The sequence below is a fragment of the Leptodactylus fuscus genome, chromosome 2 (genome assembly GCF_031893055.1).
Source record: "Leptodactylus fuscus isolate aLepFus1 chromosome 2, aLepFus1.hap2, whole genome shotgun sequence".
NCBI lineage: Eukaryota > Metazoa > Chordata > Amphibia > Anura > Leptodactylidae > Leptodactylus > Leptodactylus fuscus.
This window is the reverse complement of record NC_134266.1, coordinates 211,709,739-211,734,824: the sequence shown is the minus strand read 5'-3', so window position 1 is coordinate 211,734,824 and position 25,086 is coordinate 211,709,739. Positions and strand designations below refer to the sequence as shown.

General features: G+C 38.3%; 1 protein-coding gene across 3 annotated transcripts in view; it reads left to right on the top strand.

Moving 5' to 3' along the window:
* The window catches only part of ENOX1 (ecto-NOX disulfide-thiol exchanger 1), a 477,272-nt gene that overhangs the window by 432,653 nt on the left and 19,533 nt on the right, over positions 1–25,086 (top strand). For all 3 annotated transcript variants that reach the window (XM_075265460.1, XM_075265459.1, XM_075265458.1), the window contains 2 exons: positions 5,086–5,270; positions 18,962–19,069. In XM_075265460.1, the coding sequence (XP_075121561.1) occupies positions 5,086–5,270; positions 18,962–19,069 (293 nt within the window). The remainder of the gene's footprint in view (positions 1–5,085; positions 5,271–18,961; positions 19,070–25,086) is intronic.

The following is a 25,086-nucleotide window of genomic DNA, read 5'->3' as shown; positions in this document are numbered from 1 at the left end:
GCAATATGCATTAAACCAAAATTTGACCGGTGCAAAAGTATGGGCACCCTTATCATTTTATTGATTTGAATTCCCCTAACTACTTTTTACTGACTTACTGAAGCACAAAATTGGTTTTGTAACCTCAGTGAGCTTTGAACTTCATAGCCAGATGTATCCAATCATAAGAAAAGGTATTTAAGGTGGCCAATTGCAAGTTGATCTCCTATTTGAATCTCCTCTGAAGAGTGGCATCATGGGCTACTCAAAACAACTCTCAAATGATCTGAAAACAAAGATTGTTCAACATAGTTGTTCAGGGGAAGGATACAAAAAGTTGTCTCAGAGATTTAACCTGTCAGTTTCCACTGTGAGGAACATAGTAAGGAAATGGAAGACCACAGGGATAGTTCTTGTTAAGCCCAGAAGTGGCAGGCCAAGAAAAATATCAGAAAGGCAGAGAAGAAGAATGGTGAGAACAGTCAAGGACAATCCACAGACCACCTCCAAAGAGCTGCAGCATCATCTTGCTGCAGATGGTGTCACTGTGCATCGGTCAACTATACAGCGCACTTTGCACAAATAGAAGCTGTATGGGAGAGTGATGAGAAAGAAGCCGTTTCTGCACGTACGCCACAAATAGAGTTGCCTGAGGTATGAAAAAGCACATTTGGACAAGGCAGCTTCATTTTGGAAACAAAAATTGAGTTGTTTGGTTATAAAAAAAAGGCGTTATGCATGGCGTCCAAAAAGAAACAGCATTCCAAGAAAAACACATGCTACCCACTGTAAAATTTGGTGGAGGTTCCATCATGCTTTGGGGCTGTGTGGCCAATGCCGGCATCGGGAATCTTGTTAAAGTTGAGAGTCGCATGGATTCCACTCAGTATCAGCAGATTCTTGAGAATAATGTTCAAGAATCAGTGACGAAGTTGAAGTTACGCCGGGGATGGATATTTCAGCAAGACAATGATCCAAAACACCGCTCCAAATCCTCAGGCATTCATGCAGAGGAACAATTACAATGTTCTGGAATGGCCATCCCAGTCCCCAGACCTGAATATCATTGAACATCTGTGGGATGATTTGAAGCGGGCTGTCCATGCTCGGCGACCATCTAACTTAACTGAACTTGAATTGTTTGTCCAAAATACCTTTATCCAGGAACTGATTAAAAGCTACAGGAAGCGACTAGAGGCTGTTATCTTTGCAAAAGGAGGATCTACTAAATATTAATGTCACTTTTCTGTTGAGGTGCCCATACTTTTGCACCGGTCAAATTTTGGTTTAATGCATATTGCACATTTTCTGTTAGTACAATAAACCTCATTTCAATCCTGAAATATTACTGTGTCCATCAGTTATTAGATATATCAAACTGAAATGGCTGTTATAAACACCAAAATATTTAGAACTAAAAATGATTAAGATTAATAGGGGTGCCCAAACTTTTTCATAGGACTGTACTAACAATTTCACTTTTTCCATTCCACCATTGGGTACTCCTGCGTCACCTCAGAGGAACAGTCCCCAAGGGGCATGTAATATCAGAATGCAAAGCCCTAAACGTTAGGCCGGGAATGTCTCCTCTTCCAAATTTAGGTTTGGGTTACACTGAGACTTTTTGTAGTGGGACTTAAAAAAAAAAAATAAAATTGAATGATCGCTACAGTCCACAGGGATGTGCTGAGCTGCATGTAAGTTAGTTTTTCTTAAAATTAGAAAGTCACACTGCTGTAAAGTTTCCATGTAGGCTCAGACTTAGTAGTAAAATGATACTATGTTGTGAGTCATTGTAATACCACTTCAGTATGTCCTTTAGGGGTTGTCCAGTTTCAGGGAATAAATGCTATTGTTTGTATAATAAAAAGTTATATAGTTATCTAATATACTTTCTGTATCAACTCTTCACGGTTTTCTAGACTACTGTTTACTGTTATTCATTTTGCCTACATCCAGTAGATAAAAATCATTCCCCGATCATGTGATATACAGTGCATCGTCATGTGATGTACAGTCCATGGTCATGTGATATACAGTCCATGGTCATGTGATATACAGTCCATGGTCATGTGAAATACAGTCCATCGTCGTGGGATGTACAGTCCATGGTCATGTGATGTACAGTCCCTGATCATGTGATGTACAGTCCATGGTCATGTGATGTACAGTCCATGGTCATGTGATGTACAGTCCCTGGTCATGTGATGTACAGTCCATGGTCATGTGATGTACAGTCCCTGATCATGTGAAATACAGTCCATGGTCATGTGATGTACAGTCCATGGTCATGTGATGTACAGTCCATCGTCATGTGATGTACAGTCCATGGTCATGTGATGTACAGTCCCTGGTCATGTGATGTACAGTCCATGGTCATGTGATGTACAGTCCCTGATCATGTGAAATACAGCCCATGGTCATGTGATGTACAGTCCATGGTCATGTGATGGACACACAGGTGCACAGCTGATTACCAGGCAGATGTCTGATTACTGTGTTGTGACTATAACAAGTGGTGCACCTGTGTGCTTCATCACATGACCATGGACTGTATTTCACATGATCAGGGACTGATTTTTTAACCACTGGAAGTGTTCAAAGATTGAATGACAGCAAGCAGAGATCTAGAAAACCATGAGGTATTGACAAATAAAGTATACTGGAAAACTGTATAACTTTTATTGTACAAACTGGACAACCCCCCCAGTTTTTTAGTCTTGATTTTCTTAAGAATCTAGAAAGTGTAAAATTAACAGATGATTTGGCCGTAGGATTTGCTGGCCCATCAGTTTGTTAGACTCATAACATTGTACGATCTGATTACCCTTGCATTGCTTCATCGGTTCATGGCCATATTATTGGCCACAACATTTTCTGTTAGCACAGAGTATATAAAAACCTGTTCTCTCTTTTTTTTTTTTTTTTTTTTTTTTTTTTTTACATAACTTTACTCAGTTTCTGTAATTATCCAGGATTCAGAATATAGTAGTTCTGCGACTAAGTAAATGTAAACTCCATCACCAGTCAATTATTAGGTCATATTCTTTGCGGCAGTATTTCACATAAAAAAAAAAGAAAGAAGAAGAAAAAAAAGATGACTTCATCCAAAATTGAAATCAGCGGCATTGTTCAAGAAAAGAATGTGAGAAGACGCGAGTGTATTTCTTTTGTGAACATCTGTTCCTCATAATGGCATTCTCTCTCCTTCCAAGGAACACAAGATTGTATTATAAAATGATGGAATGCATGAAAATAATCAGTAGCTAAATAACAGTGCAAGAAGCCCAGTCTCTGGAAATGACACCACGGTCTCCTATATGTTTTTCTTAACCAAGATAATTTATATGTAGAATGTCGCTGGGACATGTTTTATGGCCTTTTGCACTTTGCCACTCAATTTTCGTCCTATATTACAGACTGCACAATTCATTTGGGAGAAGTAATTTCCATCCCTGCATACTAATCGATTTTCTCACAAACACCTGCTATCAGTTATGGTAATAAAAATGTCATATTAAATTGAAAACAGTCCAAATGGAGCATCCCAGGGAAATGACTTAAGTGTCATTCAATGCTACTAATGCGGTAATGTTCTTGTGTTACCACCACACTTTCTCATATCAGCATTTACATTTTTATACAGTTTTAGTCATTATATTTCTCCTTCAACTGGTGACTGCCTTAAAGCTATTGGTACTAAGAAAAGATAAAGTGTCTGCATAAGTACGCATTTTTAATGGTTCTCTTAAATCCAGACTGCTGTAAAAACAATATAGTTCTGAAAAACAATCATATAAAAAGCAAAATAAAAGAGATTGAAGAATACTTGTTCTCGGATGGATCTTATAAAAGTTTATCTCAAGTTCTGCTCTTATTGTTTTACACATTAAAACTTGCACCAAGTTTGGTTAAAGGGATATGGCATGCATACATATAGCTCTCATATGCCTTGATGGCTTGCTTTGTAACCTTGTTTTAGGTGTGCACGTGTCACAACAACGGCTCTGTGGCTATGATTGGACTGTTTCTTGAGAACTGGTTACGCTGTGTGTTCTGTGTCACCTTTATTGCCTTCAGTAGATGATTTTTATGATTGAGGAATTTTTATAATTCCTAAGGCCTGGTTAAAATCTGTGTTCGGTATTCTATTCTGTGGGGACCCTCCAAACAGAATACCACACGCATTGACAAATGGTGAGCTTATGAAAGCACACAGACCCCATAGATTATAATGGAGTCCGTGTGTTTTCTGTGCGCTGTCCACACGAGTCATGTGGAGTGAAAAGTACTTCATGAACTACTTCCCTCTCCGCATGACTCATGCAGACACCACACAGAAAACACACAGACCCCATTATAGTCTATGGGGTCCGTGTGGTATCACTGCTCACCGATTGTCAATGCGTTCGGTATTCCATTCAGGGCGTCCCCAAACGGAATACTGAACGCAGATGTGAACCATGCCTAATAGTAAGTTTTTGAAGTGAAACCTAGAACAGGAGCGGAATAACAAAGTGGAGATGTAGAATCTGTGTACTGTACTTCCCTACTTTTAGTATCTAAACTACATGCCATTTCAGATATTCTTCAATCTTCTAATTCATTTCTGCCAGAAGTATTACTTTAAAGTGTAAGTAACTATATAAATATCCTGATCCCAACTGAGTTTTCAGCTGATGATATCTGAATATAATGCAAGTAGATCTTAGGTGCTTAGTATCATATGAATCTCCTCTTTTATATGTCACCAGAAGCAAGTTTCTATGTTTTATAAATGAGTGAGAAGCAATGTCTCAGTAGAGAAGTAAGGGAAGGACAAAGAAATGCAGGATTTCACAGAAAGGAGCTGAAATTTGTTAATAAAGCAGATTACAAAATGTATTAATGACACAAATACTGACAGAAAATCGAAAGTTCTTTGAAAGTTTAGTAACGCTTTAATATAACTAATTTGAGGTATGATTGATGGATGTTGTAGTTATGTTTGGCTTTATACCTAGAAAAGAACTGAATTTGAAGTAAAAGAGGCAGCAAAGCTTTGAAATTCATTTCTCCCTATGAGACTTATATCTCAAACATTGCTTTCTTTCTTTGTGATTTTAGCTCTTGCCGCACAAGCTTATGCGTTAAAGGAAGAGAACGACAGTCTTCGGTGGCAATTAGATGCTTACAGGAACGAGGTAGAACTTCTAAAACAAGACAAAGGACTTCATGCACGGACAGAAGAAAGCTTGACCAAGGATCAGCAGTTACAGTTTTTACAGCAAGCAATGCAAAATATGCAACAAGTAAGCCTTTTAATATTACAAAATCTGTACAAAGATAAAAATATCACCACTAAGTCCCAAATTACAGTACCGGTAATTATAAATATTGAGTCGGTTATCAATATTGAGTAAGTCAATGGGAGACCAATTGGATGACATCTGAATACCATCTATCCCCCTTTGACTTCAATGGGGGTTCCGTTCCATTCCGATGCCACAGAGCATCAGATCCCCCATCGGGAGAGACTCAGCCTGCATCCATGAGGACTTATTAGGCATCTCTTCTCTCTACCTTGTATAACATGCATATGACCTTAACAAGGGTTGTTATAAGCCCTCAAAATATGCAGAAGGGGAGTCTGAGTGTGAAGTATGAAATTGCAGGTAGCAAGGTATTTAATCCTTATTAGACTGCAGTAGTGGCTTTACAAGTGGGAATGCTTTAAGGACGCATGTAGAAGATATTGCTGGAGAAAGATCTGAATAGCAGTAAATTATACTTGTTTCAACAAGAGTTATTAGTCATCCCAAAAGAATGTTACATATAATTCTACAACTAAATAATACAAGTAAACTGAGGATATCAGCCAATGTGTTCACATAAGACAATCCACCAAGGTTATCCAACTGGCACCGTCTAAACAATGATGAAAATTCGACCTCATCAGCAATTTAACTTTCCATAGAATATTCTAGAGCACGCTATTCATCAGAATTTACAAATTAAAGGTATTTCAGCAGGTATTGTGTCATTTATATACAATAGGGGATTAATGATATTGCTTCATTACTGAGAACATTATGTATCTGATTTCCACATTGTTCTGTAGCTTGTTCTGATGTTAAGATATCCATTATACTGCAATGCAGAAGGCAATAAGACCATGGAAGTCCAGCCTTGTCTGCTGCTTAGTAGATATTGAGTCTGTATAAAACACTACCAGAAAACGTAGCTAATTGTAATGGAAAATAACTTAGGAAAGAAATACATGTTCGTGTTTATTGTATTACTTAATAATGAAATGCTCTTTGTGATGTAGCCAGCTGTATATTTATCTTTATACCAGCGGAGCCAATTCTGGCTTTTCTGCTGCCGGAGGTGAAAATTTAAACGGTGTCTGAAATGACCCCAGAGTATAATAATGGCAGTTTCGTTTCAGAAATATTCAGTCCAAATGAAACCTTGTGAGATTCACCCAAGAAATATTGTCAGTGACACCCTTTTAGGGATGGGATATTCATCTTGTCTCATGGCAGATATGGCCCTGTATACTGGCATTTAGAATGATGCTTTGTCTTGTATACCTCTACCTAACAAACTGTAGATACTAGTTGACATTTCATGAAGCTTCATCCTGTAGTGGTGTAACTAATGTGAAAGGTATTGTCCACTTAGCACCCCACTAACACCTAGGCAAATCAAGTGCCACTTATAGTTTCAGCCTTTATTTATAATTTGTCATCTAATTTGGTATATGAATGTAGAGTGCCAATCCTGTCAGCCATTCTATTAAAGGGGATGTCCTCTTTCCAGATAAATTTCACAGATGGCATACAGTAACCTTTAATGGCCTAAGAACCTGTTACATTACTTTGGAGCCTCGCTAAGCCCATCAGCATCTCAATGGTGCTGATGTATGCAAGTCAAGATGTCTGTAGTTTCCAAGACCACAGTTGTGTCCCCCACTGTCAGGCACTGAAATCATTCAGTGCAAGTTTAGAGACAGGATGTCTGTACCTTTCTCTGTCTGTGCCAGTACTAAATACTAAGCACTAGAGATGAGTGATCAGTGAAATATTCGATATTCATTTCGAATAGCCCCTCAATATTCAACTATTCGAACGAATATCGAACCCCATTATAGTCTATGGGGAAAAAAACTTTGTTTCAGGGGAAACCACTCTTCGACTCAGGAGAGTCACCAAGTCCACTATGACACCTCAGCAAATGAGGAGAACACCTCTGGAATGCAACTGGGACAGCGGGGAAGTATGCTTGGGGGCATCTAACATGCCCAAGTCCCTGTATTACGCCACTAATAATGCGGGAGCTAACTTATTCCCATAGGAATGCATTGACCAGTGTGGATTGGCCAAATGCCATACAGAGTACAGCATTCGGACAATCAAAGCTGGTTCTGCCGGAGGCTCGTCTGTGAGGAGGCAGAGTCTAAGATTGGTCCACAGCAGTCTCCATTGTGGTCCGATCTCAGGTATAGCAGAGTTGACACAGCTCTGCTACATCTCAGGTGTAGCAGAGCTGTGCGCTCAACTCTGCTATACCTGAGATGCAGCAGAACTGGCCGTGCGCTGAACTCTGCTACACCTGAGATGCAGCAGAGCTGGCCGTGCACTGAGCTCTGCTACACCTGAGATGCAGCAGAGCTGGCCGTGCGCTGAACTCTGCTACACCTGAGATGCAGCAGAGCTGGCCGTGCGCTGAACTCTGCTACACCTGAGATGCAGCAGAGCTGGCCATACGCTGAGCTCTGCTACACCTGAGATGCAGCAGAGCTGGCCGTGTGCTGAACTCTGCTACGCCTGAGATGTAGCAGTGCTGTGCGCTCAATGCTGCTACATCTGAGATGTAGCAGCGCTGTGTCAACTCTGCTATACCTGAGATATAGCAGTGTAGCAGTCTCATATGAACCGAATCTGAAATCCACTCTTTGTATAAAGTGGAGGTCACCTGATTTAGCCAGCCAATTACTTTTTCCAATTTTTTTTCAATGCCTACGTTGTTGTAGTTCCTGTTCCTCCTCCCCTGCACAGTTATTGGTGCAAAAAAAGCGACAGGGAAGGTGGGAGGGGATACAATTTTTGCCGCGTGGTATTCGATTGAAATCAAATATCTCGAGCAGCCTGATATTCGATCGAATACCAATTCGATTGAACGCCGGTCGCTCATCTCTACTAAGCACCTATGTAATGGAGAATACGAGTCTAAAGTGATGTAACATTTGCTTATGTCATTATTGGTGACCATCTGGAAAGCAGACAACCCATTTAAGGTCACCAGAATGGCCTTTTCTGATTTTTTGGAGCAATCCATACAGAATCATATTTATTCTACAATCCGAGGCAGACTTAGGAAACCATGCATTGCCCATAGCATACACAGATCACCTCTATAGAACAGAACATGAATGGAAAAATATGATGTGATTGGTTTCTGTGGGCTGCAAAGACCGTTTTTCTTTCTTTCTCTAGGGGGGGAGATTTGTGAGGATTTGCATTATCAGCAAGTTGTGACTGAGGGCTGGTTCATACCTGCGCCCAGTCTCTGCTTTACAGGTTTCCGTCTTCTGCCCGAAAAACTGGACAGAAGACGGAAACCGCCAGTCAGTTTTCAAGCCCATTCACTTGAATGGGTTTGCAAAGTGACTGCCCGTGAGCGTCTTCTGCCTCTCCACAGCAAAACCATTTTTTTAACTGAACACAAAGTCAGGCATGCAGGACTTTGTGTCCAGTTAAAAAAAAAAAAAAAAACTTTCGCTGCGGAGGCCAGAAGACACTCACGGGCAGACACTGACTACCAGGTTTCCGTCTCCTGACCAGTTTTTCGGGCAGAAGGCGGAGACTGGGTGCAGGTGTGAACCCGCCATTAGCTGAAAAAGTCCTCACCGCCTAATGAATATCTATGCAGCTCCATTTGCACCAAAAACTAATTTATGCCAAAAATTTGGACATTTTCATACCTTGAACACCAGAAAAGCAATGTACACGGCATGGCAAATCTGCTGCTGTGAGTCTTCGGTTTTCTTCCACTGCATGTTTCCAGCCATTAGACACATTCAGACACAAGCCGTCTCTTTAGGGTGCCTCTACAAGCAGCACATCAAAACCTTTCACCTTAATGGAGTTTGCAGAAATTCTCCAAAATAGGCCTAGTCAGATAAATGGAACAGAATTTCAGTCACAAGACATTTCTCCAAGATCTGGCACATGTGAGCACACCCTCAGACTCCTTTAAATTGAAAATAATAAAATGAAAAAAAAAATGGCAGAAGAAAAACTCAAAACATATAATTTATCTGAATGTCACCAAGAAAATAAGACTGTGCTGTATCAAACTAATATGGATACAGCCCAAAAAATAGGTGAAAGATGTTTCTTAAAGATAGTTTTTTGATGCTTTAATTCTGGATTTAAGACTTATTAAAAAAAATATATATTTATATTTGCTGTTTATTTTACCGTTGTTCATTCTAATAAAGTATTAGGACATAAAGGACCTTTGCAGGTTGGGGAAATGATCTAATCTACTAAGTTCTGTAACAATATAGAGTTACATCTGGGCGCCGGGTTGCAGAGGTTTGTTAGATTTCTAGTAACAGAAAACTATGGGGCGGTGCCAATGGGTATAACTTAGGCCTGGTACACATCTGCGTTCGGTATTCTATTCCGGAGGTCCACATGGGGACACCCCCCCCCCCCCGAAAGGAATATCGAACACATTAGAAAACGGTGAGCTTATGAAAGCACACGGACCCCATAGACTATAATGATGTCCGTGTGTTTTCCACGCAGTGTATGCACGGAACATGTGGACAGAAAAGTACTTCATGAATTACTTTCCTCTCTGTATGACTCGTGTGGACTCTGTGCGGAAAGCACATGGACCCCATTATAGTCTATGGGGTCCATGCGCTTTCACTGTTCACTGCTTGTCAATGGGTTCGGTATTCCGTTTGGGGGGTCCCCAAGCAGTCTCCCCGAACAAAATACCGAACACAGATGTGAACCAGGCCTTACTCTCTAGTGCTCTTACAATCTGGGAGTAGAGATCAGATGTTAATTTTAATGAAGTTTCTCCTTTAAAAAAAGTTATTCTGTTTTAGACTATTTACAGTAATTTTGCTGAATCAATGTAAAGTAATTAATATTACTGAGATATACATATTGGCATTCTCTGCTGATACACAGCCCCACATCCCAAGGTAGCAGCAATTTGTGAATTGCCCACAGCCTGTACGGTCCCACTCCATGCAATGGTAATTTTTGAAGCAGCTTGACAATAGTGTGAAGGGATAGCAGCAGTGGCCATTTTAATGTTTGTTCATGTTACTCCACGCAAGGCTGCATACTCATTAATCACAGAAGTCACAGAATGTGCTTCTATCATAATGTGCCTATAATTCATTTTCTTAGGGAATGTTTCAAAACATAATGCATTTTCTGCATCTAATTTTTCTCGCTAAAGCTAGTTATGCAAAATACATCTTCCAAATTCATTTTTCACTGTCACATATTTGTATGTGATCCAGTGGAATCAATGCAAACAATTGTCACTTTCACTTTACTCAAAGCGCAGCTCCCTTCACAACACCTTATAAATGCAGAATGCCACCTTTTTAAGTTAGATTCCTGGCTCAGTTTTGGGTTTCACTTTTTATACACAACATTCTGCCTTTACATAATGGCTACTTTTGCTATTGAATTTATTTTACATACATACAAACCAGGGAGCTTGCAGTTTTTATAAAGGAGCAAAAGTGACTTAGGATATACGTAAAGAAAATGTGTTGGCTTGGAGATGATGTGCTGTCCTTGAGCAGTATGTTATAGAGCAGGAGGGGCATCAAAGGAGTTGTCATTGTTTGTTTAATGAAAAGTTATACAATCAGCCCAAAAACTTTCTCTATCAATTCTTCATGTTTTTTAGATCTCTAATTATTGTCATTCATTGTTTACTTACAGTGAATAAAAAGCAGACTATGGTCATGTGATGTGCAGTCCATGGTCGTAGATGGACACACAGATATCCATCACATGACTATGGTCTGATTTTTATCAACTGGAAGTAAGCAAGGAATGACAGCAAGCAGAAATCTAGAAACCCCTGAGGAATTGATACATAAAGTATATTGGAAAATACGTTTATTAGCCGAATTTGCACAACCCCTTTAATGCATATTTTTGTGGGAATAGAACTTATCCATTTAAATTTCTAGGAGTCAAGTAGGCAGTCCTACTCCGTGACTAACCCCTCCCCTGCATTCAGTCGCTGATTTGGACCACTCACTTGACTCTTTTCTGACTGGAACTTATATTAACCTGCTCATCTCCTCCTGCTCTACAACATGCTGCTGTCATGTCTTGAACCTCATCTCCTGCTCTACAAAATGCTGCTCTCATGTCTTGAACCGTGTTCCACATGATATCATTCCTTTAAAGAGTCTCAGTAGCCAATAAATAGGAATATGTAAGCACATTACTGCCATGTCACTGCACCAGCAACAATTTATAAGAATTAAGTGCACTCACTTGTAAGAGGAGGTACAGCTCCTCACTCCACTGCCTGTCTGGTACTGCATTTCTATCAGATCCCATGGCGCCATCCCCTTATAGACTGCCACACCAATCCAGGGTAAAAAGTAGCACGCACCTTATAAAGTAAATGCTCAATTACATCTTTTTGTCTTCCATTTGTAATTGAGAGTTTACTTTACAAGGTGCTTGCTACTTTTTACCCTGGATCGGGGTGGCAGTCTACAAGTTCATATAAGGGGACGCCACCAAGAGATCTGATTGAAATGCAATACCAGCCAGGCAGTAGGGTGAGGAGATGCTCTCTGTGTTTTTATTTCTTGGCTGCTTTTCAGTACCTGTAGGAGAAGCGGTCTCCACGTCAGAAGTGGCATTTTAGCTTTTAATGAATTATGTTAAAGATTCTTTCTAGGCAAGCACTGCTTTATCTAAAGAGGACCTCTCCGCTCTAATGACTTGATAGTTCATTGAGAATAAAAGTATTATCCAAGGCTGTGAAGGTTACCGAGTCCAGCTTCAAAATAAAAATGATTATATTTAATTACATGATACAGATTAGCTGTATAGTGTGTTGCAGATTTACTTTAATATGAATTCAACTATTATCTTTTTTCTTACATTAGAGGAACGTTATTATTTATTATTTTGCTTGCTTATATATTACTTTGAAGCTTCTGCCTGTCAAAGGAGTCTTTCGGGCTGTGGAAAAATACAAGAGTCTGAGTTTTAGGCTACCAACTCCACATTCCCGGAGCGCCTTTTCTTAGAATTCTATTTTGTGCCATTTCTTGGATATTCCTTCTGAAAATATATGGATACATTTCTGTCTGGGTGTTACCATTCTTCATGATGTACTACACTGGACATGTCATAATATGTAGACACACCCCATTGACAAAGGGATTGATAACAAGTGATGCACGGGGTAGATTTCTAAATAGAATAGAATAATAATAGAATAGAACAGAAATGGCACAACATAGCATTGTAAGAAAAGATTCTAGAGAATTGGTATTTTATGGAGAAGGCTGTAAGGAAAAAAACAGTAAGGACTTCTTGAAATATTTGGAGCACATGGGAAGAAAACTGATAATGGGAAGATTCATGAACACTAATAGGTTGTAGAGAATATTCTTTCCAAGATCTCATTATTCAGGCATTGTACTAAATATAAACTTGGAATGATGGGTTTACTAAAATGTACTGCAGTATTTGTTAGATGTATTATGTCACCGTATAACTACAGGATTTAATATACAAGGCAAAGCCCTGCCAACATGATAACTAAAGGCCTGTTACTTTGTGAGGCCTTTCAGTAAGTCGGACTTCTTTTGCCCACCCAGAGTGATAAACCTCTTTCCTTATGTGACCTTGTCAGTATGTTTGTGTATGGCGAGCAAACACATACCCTTACTGAGGAGTATTTTTACAGCTTTGTGTACTAATATATCATCAAATAACACAAAACTAATTATGTTGAGCACAGCGCCCCCTTCTATTACAGGATAGTAAACCAGACTCACTTTGAGTATAGTAGGTATTGCAATCCTAAACCTATAGCGAAGCATATATTGTCTTTTCAAGGAGGCAAGCTAAGAATAACTTCATACGCAGCCTCCAAGGGATTTTTCCAGCTGCTCATTGTTAAAGTGTATCCCCAGTTTTTGTTTTTTTTTAAAAAAATCTAAACTCAAGCAGAACTTATTCTCCTGAGTAAATCTTCAGCATATTTCCTCAGGCATTGGTGCTCCATTATTGTATTTGCTTGCTAGGTAAGAGGAGGCGCAGGACTTCTGAGAATTAAACTACAGCCTTGTAAATCATAGAGTATGGGCACTGGATAACCAATGGCTATTAATGTATATTGCGTATATAGTTTTAGAGTAAAAGAAGAGTTTAATTATTTATACACAGATATTTTATACATCACATACTATTATATGCCTTTGTATTATTAAAATACTAAAAGCCAAGCTATGATGAGGTTAAAAATCTAAACTTATAACACATAGTACATTTGCATAGCTTACTAATTGTTCCCATTTATTACGTTTTATGACTTTGGCTGATAATGCAGTTACATTTTTTGTATTCGATTGTGTATTTTTATTGGTTTCAAACCACAAGTTAACACTCAGAATATACTTAATAATGTATAGAAATCTTATTTTTTAATTTAATGTGTAATATCTTCTACTTGCACCAAGATGCAAAATTAAATTCTCAATCATTAATTTGTAAGTTCTTTTGTGCCGTCTTCTTACTTATCGTTTTGTGAAAATGCCTGATAAAAATACAAAGATGCTGCGGAGCTAAAGTACAAATGAAGCTCTGATTTCATGTGTGACTATGGACCTGAGAAGCTTTCTGACTGATATGGGCCTGGCATCGCCTGAATATGCTGTTATCTTACTCTGTTATGTCAATCCCTCCAAGGTACTCAGTAGGACGTAAATAAAAAGAGTATGCTACATGTTATCGAAAAAATAAGTCGGCCATTATGATCAAAGAGGTATTTATTCTAAGGCACCTAACTATATTGGGAAAAAACAAATAACTCAATCATCATTCGTAGCATGACAATGTAACATACAGCACGGGGGGTCCCTATACTATACATTGCACAGCATGCTACACTATATACTGATAACACCTGTCAAACAGTATAGCAATAATAAACAATGTTGTTTAGTGGCGGGTGGATTGAAGAATCGAGAAACCCTGGCCATGAAATTTTGTTGCAAAGTAGACACATAGATATGTCTAGAAAGGAATGGATTGCCAAGTCCATCCTCTACATTGATGAAGTCATAAAGTGAGGAAAATTTGTCAAATTTGTCAATGCTGTCTGATAGATTTGGTACATCTTAGTAGACACCCCCATTCCCCATACGTCCAGTTTGTTGATTCTCACCGTATTTCGCCCCATACTTTTACATCATGTCCCTTTTACTAGATACCAGTTCCTCTGGTTCATTCTTACCAGGTCATAGATGTTGCTCTAAGACTAAGAATGGGCAAGTCAGTAAAAAGTAAGTCATCGGCTCAAGTGACCTGATATTTGAAAGCCAACAAGTCATTTTAATAAGATGATTTGAAGTGGATTTCCAGCGTCTCAGGACAATTGTCTTATTGTGCCAAAAGTGAAGGTCCCAGAGTGTAGTCAACTCAGTCGAGAAGCAGGGCTGAGGAGTTGGTCAGGGACAGTTTGGGGTGAAATAAGAGTCTGTAAAAAGTTACCATTCAGCTTTAAAATAGAATAATTAACATTTTCTCATACAATTATTGATATTGTATAATGAATTAGATGTATGTTGTGTTGCATATTTACTAGTTTCATAGGAATTCAATCACTGACTTCTTCCTGAATTACAAAAGCTTGACTGCTTCTGCCTGACCAAGGTTGTTAGTTATTTATGTAGGAGATGGAGCAGGAGTCTTAGTCAAAGTCAAGCTATAGACTAAAGGAGTTGCATTGAGTGGTTTGCCCTAAGAAATCAACAACCCCTTCAAGAAGGCCTGTGTCGTCTCTGAGTACCCAAAACTCATTTAATTGGCAGGGTAGTTGACACAGAAGAAGAAGATGGAGCATGTTCTGGGATGAGCCCAATTAAAGTTCGTGTCCTGGTAGTGATCAACATTTGCCATCTTGGCAGGGAACTAAACACCATGTTCTGCAAGTTACACAGGAACCTATACAATACCTATAAGAGACTAAGAGACTGCTTGTGACTATTCATTCTGTGGTCCTGAATTTCTGTCTTCCCAGGGAATAAATCCTCACTGCAGCTCTGCCGAGTACCCAAATCTACAACCTTGCCCAAAAACTTCAATCAAAAATTATATTTCTGCTTAGTTACAGCTATACATAGCTTATAAATATTTTAATGTGAAATACACTTCATAGTAAATATTGGTTTCCAGAAGCAGAAATATATGGACTTGAGCACTTATCATAGCCTTTAATCGATTAATATTCATAGAATTTTCCAAGTCCCCTCCGGGGACAAAGAACTGATTTCTATCTTTCCATGTTAGTGAATCTATAAATACAATTTTGTACCTTCTGATAGGCATCTACTTGTATAAGGAGCATTGCATAAAGTCTCTCTTTCCTTTCACATTTCTCCAAGGACTATCTGCATTTCCTTTAAACTTTTTTTGAATAGCATTTTAGATTACATACCATAACTTTACCCTGCTGATGAAGTCCAATAGATACAGTATCTACACCACATAACATGGCAAGTTTGGCAGATCTCTTCTAATATGATATTTATGTTCATATAACTTACGAGGATTTTCTGGTGTAAAATTGATTACTTATCCTAAGGACAGATCATCAATCTCACATTAGTGAGAGTCCAACACCCAGCACCAGTGTAACTCATCTATTGTCAGCAGCTGATACACAGAGAATGGAGCAGGAAGCAGACAGCACTTCTCTCTATAAGTGACATGTTACAGGCAGAGGAGTATACATAAAGCATGTAAGTTTGAATTTATTTCATTCCACCAAATAAGAACTAGTTACTTCCCCTGGAGAGGCTTGCTTGTACTAGCTTATCTTAAGCAATAGTAGAATTCATATACACACAGTTGTGAGACGTGGAATGAATAATGAAACAAAGAATTCAGCTGGGCTTAGTATATTTAGAGACAGTTGGTACTGGATAATTATGGTTTGGATGGAAAGAAAAACGTTTGACATTTGTTGAAATCTGCTCGCGGTGATTGCTATACGCTTTCTTTGTCAGCATTTTAGCATTGGGAGAATAGCTTGTGACTCAATATTTTATCAAAAGCTGGAGGATTGCTAGTGGCTTGCTTCTACTTTCCTGCCAGACTTCTGGTCATGCTCTTCAGTGATGCCTGCTGCTCCGACCGTGCATGAACACTTGAGAAGCCTTGTTGGAAGTTGATGGCTAGCTGTCTGATAAAGTGGACGCTCTCTTGGATAATTAATTTAGACTTCAGGTATTAGAAAGCAGGATGTGTGTCTAGATGTGACAATCTGCTATGCTTACTTCTCTGCTAGACATTCAGTTCATTTTGACCCTGATACCTGTCTAGGGAAGCGTGGGTTGTAAATTACATCAGGAATGTTTCCTTCTATGCTCTTTTTTTTTTTTTTGATAATCACTGAGGCTATATATATATATATATATATATATATATATATATATATATATATATAGTATTTAAAAGGCAGGTTTGAATCTAATTCACTCTTAGATAGCAGAGGTCACAGAGAATTGCATGTTACTACAATGTATACATATATTTGTGTTATGGGATATATTCCTTTTATTCATATATTTCTAACTGCTGGCACTGATGACAGCTAGCCGGACTCAGGATTGTCTATATAATATAAGATGTCAGTTATTCTATTTACTTCTCACCATCGAAATTGCAACACCAGGAAATACAACCCATAGGGTTGTGCAAATTGACGAAGTAGCAGGTGTTGCTAAGATCTTGAATTTTGGAAGCATATAGCTTCAACCTATGGCATGTTGGAGAGGCATAAAAGCCAGATTGAAAGCAAAGATTTTTTGTTTTCAGCCACATGAAGCCTCAAAAATCAGATCAAGTAATATGGGGTGATTGTGTGATACCTCCTGTTTGTTGATTTGCCAATTATCGACACTTATCACAAACTGAGACAGACAGAATCCTCGAACTGAGGGCCCTTGGGTTGTCACTCAAGCAGATCGCTGTGTTCCTAGGCCAAGAGGTCATCAATGCATGTCCTGGTGGTTGGGAGAACAAGGAATTGGAATGACAGCATGAGGTGTGCGGAGGTGAACCTCTGCATGGACAGATTGTCTGATAGGAAGTATTGTGCGTAGTGATCCATTCTGCACTGCAAGTGAAATTGGACGTCACATCCCAAACTTAGGATGCCAAACAATGACAACACGAACCACAAGATGGTGCTCGTACTCGATACTCAAAAGAACGAGATGTTTTGAATATTTTGCTTCCATGTCATTAACATGGCTATCCCGTGATTTCCAGAATTCCAAGACTTTCCTTATTGCTGTTGCAGTTTCAATGCTGAGGAATGTATGATAACTAATGTGATTACCATCAAGTACTTTACTTACCTAAAATTGTATTTTTGTCTTGAAATATTGCTACAATGCTTCTGGCCACCAGGTGCCATTCTTTTCATTAACTTGCTGTTCACTGCCTATTGTGCAGACATGGATTACAAGGAGTGGGGACAGGGCTTTGTGTCCATAGTCACAAGCACTGCTTCATAATATATGAATAATATTTACCTCTCCAGTATTGCTTTCCCGCTCTCCCCCAATCTAGCTATCTTATCTGCAGCCACAACTATCCTGTGTGTCACAGATATGTTTGGAATTGAAATGTGAAGCACCATGGAATTAATGGTGCTATATAAATAAATAATAATAATAATATAGAATTACATATGTCAGTCCATCTTTGCACATTATGTGCTAACAGTCTTTTAGGTGTAATCAATTTTTATTAAGAATTTTGCAAACACAAAAGTAACAAATACAAGGAAAAATCAAACAGTATTTTTTGTATTATAAAACTGATCAAAACTTGATTTGAATGACCCTTAAGAATTATTTCTGCATAATAATGTTGTTACCCTGAACTGACAAAAAAAAGTTGCAATAATTTTCCGGAATACCAGTTATTTCCTTTCATCCATTTTTAAATTCCCTTCCTATGCAATTTGCAGCTTATTCCTAGTTTTAGCCATTTGTAATATGGCTGTTTGACTCTCGGTAGTACTTGCCAACATTCTTTGACTCCAAAATCAGCAGTATCATCCTGTAGTGATGTCCCCTTTTACAGTCCATAAGTGATCTGCTGACTGATGCTGAGGTCCGTGTGTGTTTCTGCTCCATCTCTTTACACTCATACACAGTCAGTGTGAATCAGCATCTCCTGCCAAGACTGTGATACAGTACAGCCGCTGTGATCTGCCCTCCCTGAACACTTGGATGCCTTTCTCCTCCTTACACTCTGATCTGTCTTGTACATCCTTTTCCACTGTTACTTTAGTGTGGAACATAGATAATGGATACAGGCTGAAGCAATGTGTTTTCTTGGAAGTAAGAATATGTGAAGAAGTTAAATAAAATAATCCACTTCAATGAAACCTGGTGTTTTACATCTATATGATTCCATGCATTAAATAAATTGCAACTTATGTGTATGTGTGTATGACAAGTGAACTATTATTTAGAAATACATTTCATGGCTGGGATGTTCCAGCCAGCGGATTGAAATGCACAGTGCTACGCCTTCAACACTCAGAAAAACACACTTGAAATAGTCTGAATTGAACTTAAGTGAAGCAAATAAATAACAATTTAGGAAGCCATCAAAGTGTTGCATGAATTTGCATGAAACGGTAATGACTTTTCTGTTTGTGTTCTGGTTTGCAGCAATTAGTAGCAATGCAGGAGGAGTTAAACAACAAGAAGAGTGAACTAGAAAAAGCCAAGGAAGAACAAACACACGCACATGCCCTAGTGAATGTTCTCAAGGAGCAGGTGAGTTAGAACCTGCCAGAGCCTTGTATCTCTGAGCAGTAAATTGTACTCAATCTTTGTTATGCTAAATCTAGGTTGTATTTTGGGACAAATGCTTGTAGATGAAAAGAGATTCTTAAATCTTTGAGAGACTCCAGTTCCATTGTAAATATACAGTACGTGTGTGTCTGGTGGCAATGTGGTCTATAGAAGAAGGGGAAACGATAATGGTATTAGGGGTTTCCCACTTAAATGTCTGTTCCAGAAACTCAGCATTAAACACACACCATGAAGATGTAGGTGAAGCATACTGAATTTCAACACCTGATCCTTTTGTTCAGAAAGGCGATAAGCCAACCAAGACTCCTCCTAGTTTTTGGTGGGCCCTCTGCAATCTGACGTTCAACACATATCCTGTGCATAAGTAATGGATGTGGAACAAACCTTTTAAACATCATTTATAAGCATTCTACTTTATTTGTGGATTTTCGCTTTATTGCTACACTACCTGACATTTTATGTTTCATTCCACATGTTTACTAGTTGTAAAAAAAAAAAAAATTAAAAAATCAGAAGAAGAAACATCAACCAAGAAAATATCTATATGTAGCCTTTTGGGAAAGTGGTTTTTGGAAAGCTTGTTTCTAAATTCTACTCATAATTTGTATTTGTTCATTTAGCAACTGTAATTTCCATTTTTGGTTTATTACCCAATATGTTGCTTTAGGATGGCAAGCCAGCTGAATTAACAGGCACATGAGCTTTACCAGGGCTGCCAAGTATAACTTCCGTAGGGCTCTTAATGACTGGTATAATTGGAAATGGCTGAGGAATACAAAACAACAAAATTACACGGAACAACCAATTAGAAGTACATCCTAAATACTGATATGTATCTGATATAAGAACTATGCCTTGAGTAGAGTTTCTGTTTAAGGTCTTATGGAAATTAGAATCTGTTTCCTATAACAATTTCCTAGTCTGCTCATGGCCAGTGACGTGGTAGATAACCCAAATGCTGATGTACTGACTATAATTAATTTTATGTTTATTGATACATTGATTAACAAATTATAAATATTTTCCAAAATATATATTTTTTGGTTATGTTTTTAAATATGCCCTATTTTGGGTGTCAATAGTACAGCTATGTCGCGTAGTGTTATTTCTGATCTAGATTTTATATTTAGACCCTGAGTAAATATATGGCACAATTTTGGAATTAGCACTTACAATTCTCATCAGAAATGTATACAACCCCTTTGAAAAGTAAAATTTTAAGCATTATCAGAAGAACAATTCCCAATTGTTTAAGATGAGTAAGGTTGATAATATATGATGAATATCATAACAACTCAAGACTCGCAGAATATAAAAAATAATCAATTTATTAACAAGTATAATTAGTAAACATCAATAAACAACATATAAAATAGGGAAAACACACAAGGGGACAGAACTCCCCACACAATCGATAGCAGTATGACACCTAACCCTCCCACTAATGATGACTGAGAGAAATCCTATAATATAAATATAGTATTGCAGAATTGGATAGAATATCCGATATAATAATTTCTATCAAAAATATACACAATGTAGAATAGATACTCTGAAGTGCTGATAGGATATTCTGGCCAGAATGATAAATATACATCCACATTCGTACTCCCACCACATGTCAATAAATACAGCTAAGAGGATAATGTAAATGCATACCGTTGGTAAAGACATGACAAAATGTCAGCAATGCCACAGGGGGAGATACTCTGCAGAAGGAGACTCTCAGTACATCAGAAGATGGGACTTGTTGAAACACCCATAATAATGATAATATAACCTACATTACAAAATCTTTAGTTTTACTCAAATTAATTGATGCAACAATGAATAAACCCCACATCAAAAACTACTGCATCTAGTTTTTTGTACGACCTCCGTGATTTTTAATGATGTCACCAAGTTTCCAGGCATGGGATGAACAAGTTGGTAGCATATTGCAACATCTATTTTTCCCATTCTTCAAGAACAACCTCTATTAGAGCCTAGATGATGGGTGGAGAGTGATGCTCACCTTGTCTTTTCAGAATTGGGTTCCTATCAGGAGACATACTTGGCTACTCAATCACTTTCACTCTCTGCTGCAAAAATTCAAAAGTGGCCTTGGATGTGTGTTTTGGATCCTTGTCATGTTGGAAAAGTGCACAACAACCAAGGGCATAGTGATAGTAGCATCTTCTCCTTCAATATAGAGTAGTACATCTGTGAATTCATGATGCCATCAATGAAATACAACTCCCCCGCACTGGCAACACTCATTTAACCCCACATAAGAGCACTGCCACCACCAGATTTCACTGTAGGCACCAAGCATTTTTCTTTGTACTCACCTTTGCGACACTTTACAGTTTTTTAGCCATCAGTTCCAAAAACATTAATTATTGCTCCAAATGATTCCCAGTAGTCTTCATTTTGTTCAGCATGGGTCCTGGCAAATTGAAGGCAGCCTCTTTCACATTGCAGAAAGCAGCTTTTTTTGTTGCAGATTCTGCTGTGGCTTTTTGAGCAAAAGCCAGGGGTGGATTGAGCAGAAGGTAGAAGTATGTGAACTTCCTTTATATTGTAAAATTCCTTTTGTAGCCATTCTTGGCTTTGGCTCAAAAAATGCAGAAAAATCAACAGCAAAAAGTTACATTTCCACATCTTGGGGCCTTAGGAAAAATTTCCTTCACAGTCAACACCCATGAATATCATTTCTCTACAGTGTATGACATATTGTATCTTTGGAATTTTGTAGTCTAAACTTTTGCTTTACTCCTAAGACTTTCATTGGTTATATTCCTTTTTGCAAAGTGATCTTGAACAATCTTGTTTGCAATCAATGGCCCACATGTGTGGGAGTATTTTGTAGTGTGGTATTCCATAGAAAATATTGTAAAGGAAACTAAAGATAATCAGACAAATCTGTTGGGGTGAACTCATTAATACTACACTGTATATCGCCTAGTTTTGCCCTATTGTATCTAAACCATATTGTTAAGCCTGCAAGAGCATCACATTACCATTTCAGTAGGAGCTCTATATGGTAACATCCTAGAGATGAAATGAGGGATGGCAGCAAAGCCATTTATAGCACCTGGGACTGTGATCTACAACTGAGGACTTGGAAGAGGGTTAGTATGTTTTCACTAGTGATATCAGCCCGGCAAAATGATTCAATGTGATACAGCAACAATTGGCAAGTTACAGAATATCCCTGACGCTAGGTCCACACTAGCGTTTGGGTCTCTGTTCTGTGGTTTCTTTCTACTGCATGCAAGAAGACGGAAACCACAGATCGTGTCCAGCCGTGAGCGGCGGTGAGCGTTTTATGCTCTCCACCGCGAAACCGGTTTTTTTTTTTTTTTTTTTATGTAAACCGGACACAGAGTACTGCATGTCCAACTCTGTGTCCGGTTAAAAAAAATGGTTTCGCGGCAGAGAGCATAAAACGCTCACCGCCGCTCACGGCCGGGCAGCTTTCAAACCCATTCAAATGAATGGGTATGAAAGAGTCCTGCAGGTTTCCGTCTCCTGCCTCTGTTTTGTGCAGGAAACGGAAACCTGCAGAACGGAGACCGGGCGCAGATGTGAACGAACACTGACCTGTAGGCCTCTCTGAACTAATGCCATTGTCAGTGACTGGGTTAGAAAAGGAAGTGGGAGAATGAACAAGAGAAAAATCTAAATATTTGGTGTGACCGCTGTTTGCCTTCAATACGGGATCAATTGCCATATTCTAAGTACACTTGCATACAGATTTTTGATGGAATTCAGCAGGCAGGATATAGGCTTGCTCATAACCTTTGTCTCTTCGTGTAATCCAAGATAGACTGACTAATGTTGCCATCAGGGCTTTGCGGGGGACTTATCGTCACTTCCAGTACTTTTCCATCAAATTTTAATTTGATTTAGATTTCTCTTTTGTGCATCCTCTTTGCATTTTGTCATTTTTGTCAGAATTGCCAAGACTATACTATTAACAATTTTATTTTTGAAAGCATTCTTAGTTTGTAGAATTTTTTTCCACGCCTGCCTAAAATTTTTGCACTGTACTGTAAGCAAAGGATCCCATAGATAGTAGCAAAGCTAGATTTGTCATCTCGCTTATTTTGATTCATGCAGTAGGTTGAAGTCCTAGTCCCATTATGAGTTCATGATGGATTGTGTAGCCCTGTTACATCTGTGTGTATATATTTATATTCTACACATAGGCATTGTTATTAATATTATAAAGGATATGAAAGATATTAATTACAGTTTGGTTTTATCACATAGTGTTTGATAAAATTAGTTTGTCATATGCAGCTGCATGCTTACCGACAGCTCAATAATGATGATGTATGTGCTATATGATTCCATTGAATTACACACATTTTTTCAATGAGTTGTATATCAGTCACAGGGGCACTCTTCCATAACCACAAACAATACATTGTAGCGCCTCCTGAAATGAGGTTTTGCACATATTCCAGTTGTGTTGCTTTGGTTGCCTGGCAGGTACATGTTCTAGCAGGCGGACCCCAGGCTGGTGCCACCTTTGTAATTGTGTAACCTAGCTGCCTGTTTGGCTTATTCCATACGGAATTGGCTGGAAGAAAAATCATCAGCGCAGAACTTGCCCAGAGCTTAGGGAAATCACAGTGCAAACCTCCGGGGAACGCATTCTATTATCCACGTAAATATGTTCTTCTTTTGTATCAACTTGTTAGCTTCTAATATGGGCAAGGACAGGCAATAAAAAGTAAGCGACATTCTACTTAATCGATTCTTATTAGTTTACTTTTATTGGTTTTCATCTTGTGTTAATTGAATATTCAGAGAGAAAAGTTAATAATGAATAATATATGTATATTAATATAGATTTTTATTAAGCTAAACTTCCCAAATCTGCTTTTATCTTTCCCCTTTCAGTGCATAATATCCTGTTTATTACATTAGCCCTATTATGTGGGAACTGTATAGCACTGTTCTGACATTATAATAGCCCCATAGATAGCTCAGAATATATTTATTTAGCAGAACCACAGTGTTATAACTAAGTTAGCTTAATTTGCAAGAAAATGTAAGTGAACCCCCGGAAATTAACAGAATGAGACTAAGAATAATACATACAAAGCACCCCCAAACCATGATGCGCCCTCCAGCATGTTTCTTAGTTGGGGTAAGGTGGTTTTTTGTTTGTTTTTTTTCCTCCAAAAATAGCGCTGTGCATTTGCACCTAAAGGTTGCACTTTTTCTAATCTGCTCATAGAATATTTTATGACATGCATTGAGGAGCATCTAGGTGGCCTCAGGCAAACCTGAGACAAGCACAATGTTTGTTAGGACGGCAGTAGCTTCCTATACGCACTAAATTCAAAACAAACACCAAATGAATTGAAATGCAATAAATTTCTGCCTAAATCCGCTGGTGTGAACATTTCCTGTATAAGATTCCTAATAAGTGTAATATTTGCTATATGTACATTAACTTGAGTTGAGTATAATGGAAGCTATAGTGGCATACTAGTACAGAATACGGTAATAGGCAGTGCTCATTTGCTATGTGTATAGAAAGCTCAGCCTAACACTACATGTAATGGGAAAGCCTAATATCATTAGCTAGCGAAGAGCATAATAGAGTGTATGGCGCACATAAATAACTCTCTGCTAAAGTAAAAATGTTTTATGCATAAGCATGTCAGCTATGAATAGAAGACACAAGACGTTCACTGAAAGCCATGTTTTACTAGGAAATGTGGCAGGGATTTTTCTCTTGTGCAATTTAGTCTAGTAACTGTTGAGCCAACATTGAGATAAATATAACGCCTGGTTCTTAGGTAAATATGTAGATAAATATAACGTGTGGATCTTGGGTAAATGTATAGAAAAATATAACCTCTAGTTTTAAGGTAAATATATAGATAAATGCAACCAGAAGTTCTTAAGTAATTATATAGATAAATATAATCCCTATGTATTTTGTGCATCATATATAAAATTATAACCTGTTACAG